We start from the raw sequence: 8,832 nt of genomic DNA, 5'->3' as shown, positions 1-8,832 counted from the left end.
CATCTGTATTCTTTTTAAACAGACGTGTTTGGACAGAAAGGACGGCCGATAACACAATGCGCAAATGCAATACGTGTGACGTCATGTTAAACCAGCGTGAAACGCACGCTAACACTCCTCCCACTCAATTAACATTCGGCTAACGCCCAGTTGACGCCTACAAACACTGAGCCGCACACATGACACACTGCAGTTACCGTTACTATAACAAAACATGACAGCCAATAGGCTTTGAGGCGCGCACGTCGCTTGGGGGCGGGACTTACATCCGTAATCCTTTTTAAGGACGCCTTGGGCCATGACAAGGGTCCCACGTCATACGTGGGGGACCCGCTTTTAAATGTTGCATGATAACAAAACAGGTATGTGTTAGAGTTATGTTAAAATGTTGCTAATATGGTTAAAGGGATAGGAAAGTACGTATATTTATTCCGTCAGCAATGTGTACTACTCTTTCAGGTTATACTATATTGTATTCGGCAACAATTTCTTTGTGATCGCTACATGTTATGCAGTCTGCAATGTTACGCTGTATCCACGCATTGAAAGGGAAAATGGTGGTTAAAAAAAAAAAAAAAAAAAAAAAACATTTAAACGCACAGTCAACGCATAACGGTTGTTATATTTACCATTCTTCTAGAATTAACTCTTCGTCTGGCTGCAACTGCTCGCTCCAGAAATGCAAGGCATTTTCATCCACGCTTGACCCACCCGCTGAATCCAGTATGACACACATCTCCTCCATGAAGCGCTCATAGGAATCGCCACTGCTTTCTTCAAACAATTGGTCGGGAGGTAGGTTCATTTCTTCGGGTTCCCATTCCAATGCATTTTCAGCTGAAAGGCTTGGTACATAATCATAGTACTTTTGTTGTTGTACAATGTGGGTTTCAGGAATGGAGGGTGCAGATATTGCAGCAGGTATCGATTCACACGGAACAGTAGTAGCGGATCCATTGCTATTGGCATTAGGAATAAATATGCCTTTCACAACAATATATGTGCCCTCTTTCAGGGTAAAATGCTTTTCCTTTGCAATCTTCCAGAAACCATAGGTGTGTTCTAGCTTATCCTGCACACGTTCAAAAAAGTCATTAGTTGATAAAGTGAATCTTATTGAGGAATTAAAATTCCGCGCATGCCTACGGTCTTGGTAATAAGGATATTTAGCTCGAATCAAATCATAGATTTGGCGTGTGCTTGCTTTGTGTCCGCGACTGTTCAAAATTGCTTCTGAAACCATGTACTTATAACCTAAGAGGGGATTCATATGGTTAACGAATTCATCAGCCATGTCAGAGTAGCACAAAAGATGTGTGCAGTTCTGTGTTCTTTGCTCATCAAAATGATTCTGCTCAATGGCTAACAAATTCCTGTATTTCGTTTTCAAGGTCAACAAAAGTAACTACTTTTACTCCTTATTTCAAACGCCAATTGGATGTGTCCTTTTAATTGGTTTAACTTTAGTGGTTAGTGATAGGCGAATGTGGGAAAAACATGTATCATTTTTTTATCTCGTTTGTGAAAACATTCCTACACTTTTATTTCAGTAACATTGAGTTTTCTAGAAAAATAACAAAGAGCACTGTGTGAAAATAGTGCTTAGACAGCCATATCAGTAAATACACACACCTGCAAAATGAAATGTTTTTTTCCCACATACATTTCTGTGTGTATTTGAAATTCTGGTTAACTACCTGTCTGCATGAGTTTAAATACGTGTGTATCTATATATATATAAATATATCTCTCTCATAAAAATATATATATATATATATATATATATATATATATATATATATATAAAGTGTATATTGTACTATATGTATAGTGTGTGTGTGTGTGTGTGTGTGTGTGTGTATATATATATATATGTATATATGTATATATATATGTATATATATATATATATATATATAAAAAAAAAAAAAATTATATTGCAGGAGTACACACAACATATTGATGGCAGTAAGTAGGCCTTGTATGAAACCTATTTAAATGGTGATAAACATGAGTGAATTAAGTAATAAACATTTGTTTGCACCCAATAATGTTAGAGGCTCACACTTAGTATAGTTGTCAAACATTAGGCCTGTATTATTAAAATAGTGTGTTTTCACAAGGAAGCATGAAGTGTATGTTTTTTGTAAATACATCTATACCAGTTTAGATAGTACTATATATACACACACACACACACACAGTGTGTGTCTGTGTGTGTGTGTGTGCATATATCAATACATACTACATATATTTTAGTATAAATTCAGAGATGTTCTTGAAACAAGAACACATAAATGATTAAAGGACAACATTACAATGGCCACCAAAGGTAAGTAATATTTAACACAAAATCCTGCTGTACACGTACAAGAAAGATGTTTGCAGTTAAATAGGTGCTTTTATAATTGCATGAAAATAATATGCACATGCAATGATTACATCAATTAACACACCCAAATGCAATGTTTTGCTGCAAAGTCAATGGCAGCTTCTCTAAACTTAGCAACTGGCTCCTGGTGGACCATTACTGAACAGACGATTAAAACATAAATATTTATAACACTATTCATTAATTAGGAGTGTTAACATTTCCAAAACTTCACGTGTACAAGAACATACTTGAAAGTTTGGAAACAACAGTCTTCAGCATACATACAATAGTAATTAGATAATCTGAAGTCAACAAAACAAGGCCAAAGACATATTTTGTGAATTATAACATTTATTTTTTTTGTTCCTTTTGCGAGCGAGTAACAGGCCTGCTTGTTGTCTCTTGAATTTTCCTTTTTCTTTTGCCACCAACTTTAGGCACAACAGAGCCACTTTGAGTGGCCTCTGGCACTTCACGGGCAGGGCTTGTGGCCAGTGACTCACCTACAGGGCTTTTGGGCAGTGATTCACCTACAGGGCTTTTGGGCAGTGACTCACCTACAGGGCTTTTGGGTAGTGATTCACCTACAGGGCTTTTGGGTAGTGATTCACCTACAGGGCTTTTGGGCAGTGACTCACCTACAGGGCTTTTGGGTAGTGACTGTTCACCTACAGGGCTTGTGGCCAGTGACTCACCTACAGGGCTTTTGGGCAGTGATTCACCTACAGGGCTTTTGGGCAGCGATTCACCTACAGGGCTTTTGGGCAGCGATTCACCTACAGGGCTTTTGGGCAGTGACTCACCTACAGGGCTTTTGGGTAGTGACTGTTCACGGACAGGGCTTGTGCCCACTGACACATGTGAGCAAGTTGGTAGACACTGCACAAGTGATGGTTGGTCTGTTTCATGTGTGTCTTGTTTTGTTTTTGTCGCCTCCTTTGTAGGTGTCTGCTGCTGAATTTGTACAGATGGCAGCGGTAGGATGTCATCAGGAACCTGCACAGCAATGTCTGCTACTTGACCGGTAACATTTGGGCCTGGTGAATGAATATCAGATGAATGTGGTGAAAACTGACCTGCATGAACAGATCCTGCCTGTGAGGTGTTGAATTGTGGTACATTAGTCATTCTCCAGTAATTAGCTTGTGTTTGCTGAACAACTAATGCTTCGAATGAGGTGTTGATTTTTTGCAACTGTTTAGGCACTTCAATGAAGACTCTGTGGAGATGTGCCAATTGTGAAACTGTTTCTTCCTGCAGTGCAATCATCCTTTCCAGCACTGTCATCAGGTCAGAATGGCGACGATTTTCTGCTTCCACAATTTTTCCCTCAGAAGCTACAATTGCATCATATGTGGTATTTGCTGGACGTTTTGGCGGTAAAACAGTTTCAATTGGAACCTCTTCATGGTCACTTGCTTGTATTTGTGTGTCTATGGCGGCGGCGGCGGCATCATCATCATCATCATCATCATCATAATCCTCTTCATCATGTTCTACAAATAAATGTACACATTATTAAATGGCATGTTAATCTCTGCTGTGTTACTATGTAATTCTACTGTGTCAAAAGAAACAACTAACATGTTTCCATACGTTTTATAACCTCACATTAAAAACTACCTTGACTTAAGAATAATGTTTGGACTCAGTATGAAATATGAGTGAATGAAAACTTGCTGTAAACTCACAACTCCTACATGATAGTTAACATCACTAACACAATACATGTTGCCTTACACTTCATTTTCACATACACTAAGTAATCGTATTTAAAGAACATGTGCAAAACAATTAATGAACATGACAACATAACATATAGAAGAGCACATATTATATGGCCACCAACTGATACACTCACCTTCTAGGTGTGTTGAGCTGGCTGACCCAGGTGAAGACACTTGTTCCCTCTCAGGTGACACATGTCCTTCAGGGGCAACTATATATAACAATAACATAAGTTTTACATTTACATGTGTAAATATTGAACAAACAGTTATTGTATGTTCTGTATTTATGAGTACGTAACAGCATCAGTTCCTTAACCCAAAATGTGTGTGTGAAAGTGAACATAAATAGTTGTAATAACAATGTACATGCCTGTGTACTTAGAACTTTTGAGTTCCCTAACATAAAACATACTATGTTTCTGCAGTAATGCGTGAGGATAAATAGATAAAATTTGAACATAAAAATCATATGTTGTGTAGTGATATCAGTATCATAATGTACATAACTATCATGAGATGACCATTCACAATGGTTATCATGAAGGTGGTCATATTGCAAAAAGTGTTGTTTTTGGTAGAGGATATGTGTGGTACATTAATATAAGATGTGGCACACCTGAATGTGGCTGTGACTCAACAAGACAACACATGCAGTGTGTGATAATGTGTCGTTGATAGTAGTAGTTCAACTATAGATATGAGTGAACTAATGTGTGAGGTACGCTTTGATAAGTAATGAGTTGTTGGGGCATTTAGTAGCTAAAGTGAAGCTTTCAAATGAGTGTGATTAACTTCAGTTGTGCTAGTCAGGTTGTAAGAACGGTATTCACTTCCCCAAAAAGCCTAATCAGCCACACCTTTCAATTACTTGAAACAGGTGAAAATGGTGTGAACTAAGTTGACCCTAAAATGAGGCTGTAATTAGTGTGTGTGCTGAACCCCACCCCCTCTGTTGAAGTGTATGCTGTGATGAGATATTAATTGCAGCTGCTTTAACACAATGGTAGATGAGCTAAATAGTCGTGTGCAGTTTTTAAGTTATGAAAACAATGACATAAAATATGATACGTGTGCCTCATTATGCTGTCTGTATATGACTTAAAGCAAAAATGGACCTTTTCATAAACAACTATAGATGTGTTAGTGCAAGTGATGTTTGTAGGCCGTTGCATGCAATATATTTGATGCATGCTTAAAATAGGCAGTAATGTCATGTTTGTCGGAGTAAATTAAATAAAATACACAATAATATTCTACATATTTATGTTCTGTACCTGTAGCTAGTAATAATTTCTGATTAACATGTGTTACACATGTGTACTACCCTGTTGTTCCCCATCTTCGCCCACCATCAATTGCTTCCACTGCAGCAATGCATTTTGGGAATTCACATGTAAATGAGCACACAATGGCACGTGCTATATTAGTTACTGCTTTTAGTAGGACTACAACATATATGTCTATTTTGAGATATATATATATACAGAATCAGACATATACATATATAGATGCAGGTATGCTTATATTGTGAAGACAGTATAAAAAGCAGTGTAAATATGCAAAATAACTGTAAGCAACGACACGCCTAGTACAGTAATATTTCTCACCTGGTGGAAATTGTGAGGGATAAATTCCTATATCACGGTCACCAGGTAAGCCTTCCACGACGACGGGAAGTAATTTTGCCCGAAGCAGCTCCTCCAATGGACTTAATATGAGACGTTGTGGTGTCGGCCCACCTCCAGTGCCAGTAGCATGCACGCGTTGGTGTTGTATTTTCTTTTTCAATTTGGACCTAATATCATCAAATCTCTTGTGACAATTCCGCTTGTCCCTCACATGATTCCCACACGCATTGACACCAATGACTATTGTGTCCCACATTTCTTTTCTGCTTGCTGAACTTGTCCGCCCTTGAAAAACATATAAAATATATGAGGTAAATGAATAATAATAGAAGCACCAGTTTCCTACACTGCTAGCTGTTCCAAGAGATAGCAAACATGCTGTTTTATGTGTAATATGTGAAGCACATGAGCATTCACTACTAAACCTATACATGTAAGCAAGGTTGCATTCATATTGTATGCAGTTATGGCAAATTGACGGCCTGTGTTTAGTTGTCCTTGTAAGGCATGATAAAAAGCTGTGTTTCCAGACTAATTAACATAGAAAGATATTCTGAACCCATATTTGCATATGAACAAAACTCAGATGACCTAGGATCACATGTATTTGAATAATAAATGTAAAGGTACACTTACCTAGTAAATGTCCATATATACTGTCATAGTGCTCCAGAATGCCAGTGACAAGAGCTGTATTTTCCTGGTCATTGAAGCGAGGATTACGTGGCTTCTCCACACGTTTCTTCCGAGCAGGTTTAGGGTCAGAGCTTGGCTGGTGCTGACTGGACTCTCCTTCTTCCAATGGAAGAGCCTCCAAAAGCTGCCCACCAGCAAGCACGCCACCACCATCCACCCCATCAGCAACTGCGCCACCAGCAGCACTCACAGCACCAGCACTCCCACTCCTAGCACCAGCACTCCCACTCCTAGCACCAGCACTCCCACTCCTAGCACCAGCACTCCCACTCCCAGCAACAGCACTCCCACTCCCAGCAACAACACTCCCACTCACAGCAACAACACTCCCACTCCCAGCAACAGCACTCCCACTCACAGCAACAGCACTCCCAGCAACAGCACTCCCACTCCCAGCAACAGCACTCCCACTCCCAGCACCAGCACTCCCACTCCCAGCAACACCACTCGGTGCACCAGCAACATCACTCCCCTGAACAGTACGTTCACTCCGACGCGTACTCGCACGAGTAGCACTCCCACTCCCACCAGCATCACTCTTCCCACGCTTTGCGGGCATACTTCCAGCACTCACAAAAAACAGACAACTAATGTACAGCCAATCACACGAAACACTTCCACATATAAAAAAAAAAAGCTGTGTGTGCTGTGCACGCGCATAGTAAGTGAAACTTCTTTGACTTTTGTCACAGAAATTGTATTTGTATTGGTGATGTTTTAATTAAAAATCAAAATACAATTTCATTGACAAAACGCAAATAAATTTGACTTAGAACATGCGTACACATCCCTTGTATTTGCACTAAGCGTGAATTCCTCGTGTGTGCGTGACTGTGTGTGTGTGCGTGACTGTGTGCGTGTGACTGTGTGTGTGCGTGTGACTGTGTGACTGTGCGTGTGACTGTGCGACTGTGCGTGTGACTGTGCGACTGTGCGTGTGACTGTGCGACTGTGCGTGTGACTGCGTGTTACTGTGTGACTGTGTGTGACTGTGCGCGTGACAGTGCGTGTACGCGTGACAGTGCACGTGACAGTGCGTGTGCACGCGACTGACTGTGCGCGCGACTGACTGTGCGTGTGACTGTGTGTGTGTGCGTGTGACTGTGTGTGTGTGCGTGACCATGTGCGTGTGTGTGCGTGACCATGTGCGTGCGTGTGACCGTGTGACGTATGCGCAGCCCCCCTGCACCTCACACATCCCCCTAACCTATTCACAGTCAGTGTGTGTATGTCAGTCAGTGTGTGTGTATGTGTCAGTGTGTGTGCATGTGTGTCAGTGTGTGTGCATGTGTGTCAGTCAGTGTGTGTGTATGTGTGTCAGTCAGTGTGTGTGTGTGTGTGTATGTGTGTCAGTCAGTGTGTGTGTGTCTGTGTGTGTATATATGTATGTGTGTGTGTCTGTCACTGTATGTGTGTCTCTCTTTCTGTGTCCTGCCCCCTCTCTCCTGACTCCTCCCCCCCCCCCTCACAGACAGGCAGAGCTGCGGACTCGCGGCGGCTCTGCCTGAGACTCTCCTCCCTCCCCCCCCCCCCCCTTACAGACAGGCAGAGCTGCGGACCAGCGGCGGCTCTGCCTGAGACTCTCCTCCCTCCCCCCCCCCCCTCACAGACAGGCAGAGCTGCGGACCCGCGGCGGCTCTGCCTGAGACTCTCCTCCCCCCCCCCCCCTCACAGACAGGCAGAGCTGCGGACCCGCGGCGGCTCTGCCTGAGACTCCTACTCCCCTCACAGACAGGCAGAGCTGCGGACCCGCGGCGGCTCTGCCTGAGTCTCTCCTCGCCCCCCCCCCCACCCCCCGGCGAGACGCGGCCGCACCGGGCACCGGGCAGATACCTAATAAAGGCCCCCCCCCCTCCGGAAGTGCTGCGTGGGCAGAGGCAGTGTCGGCGGGGAAGGGGGGCAGCGTGTCATCGTCAGCGGGAGCTGGCTTGGTGCTGTGGGGAACGCAGCTCACTCTACCCCCCCCCCCCCCCCCCGTTCCATGCCTCGGCCGAGGGAGGTCAGCAGGAGTGGCGGCAATTAAATTTTGAGGGCTGCCGCCGCCGCATGTCAGCGGGTGGGGGGAGCAGAGCTCGTTATGAGCTGCGGCGGCGGATACCCTCCATGATCCCTGGGCTCCTCTCCTCGACCCCGGCGGCGCTGAGTCAGCGGGACGCAGGAAAGCGGAGGTAGGGAGGAGAGAGGCTGCGCAGCATGTCAGCGGCCGTTAGGAGCGGCGGCTATCGCCGCCGCATATGTCATGGTGTGTGGGGGGTGTGGGGCTGGGTGGGGTGTGGGGGGTGATTAGGAGCGGCGCATCTGATTTGTTGAGCGGGTGTGATGTCAGTGTTGGGGTCGGGCTGAGCCAGAACACAGCCCGGCCTCAACTGCCAGCACTGACGTCACATCCGTTTCATTTCTGTCT

General features: G+C 43.6%; 1 protein-coding gene across 2 annotated transcripts; it reads right to left on the bottom strand.

Moving 5' to 3' along the window:
* Positions 1-2,713: 2,713 nt before the first annotated feature.
* LOC142493187 (uncharacterized) lies at positions 2,714-4,409 on the bottom strand. 2 transcript variants are annotated; one of them, XM_075596791.1, is made up of 3 exons: positions 4,236-4,409; positions 3,013-3,870; positions 2,714-2,931 (listed from the first exon to the last, which is right to left on the bottom strand). In XM_075596791.1, exons 1-3 carry the CDS (start codon positions 4,330-4,332, stop codon positions 2,726-2,728), a joined length of 1,161 nt encoding a protein of 386 aa, XP_075452906.1. In that variant the 5' UTR covers positions 4,333-4,409; the 3' UTR covers positions 2,714-2,725. The 2 variants fall into 2 exon arrangements, with proteins under 2 accessions (XP_075452906.1, XP_075452905.1); XM_075596790.1 differs by having other exon boundaries at positions 2,714-3,870.
* Positions 4,410-8,832: the final 4,423 nt, after the last annotated feature.

Source organism: Ascaphus truei, chromosome 4 (genome assembly GCF_040206685.1).
Source record: "Ascaphus truei isolate aAscTru1 chromosome 4, aAscTru1.hap1, whole genome shotgun sequence".
NCBI classification, from domain to species: Eukaryota; Metazoa; Chordata; class Amphibia; order Anura; family Ascaphidae; genus Ascaphus; species Ascaphus truei.
Note: the sequence above shows the minus strand (reverse complement) of the source record. Positions and strands in the feature narration are given on the sequence as shown.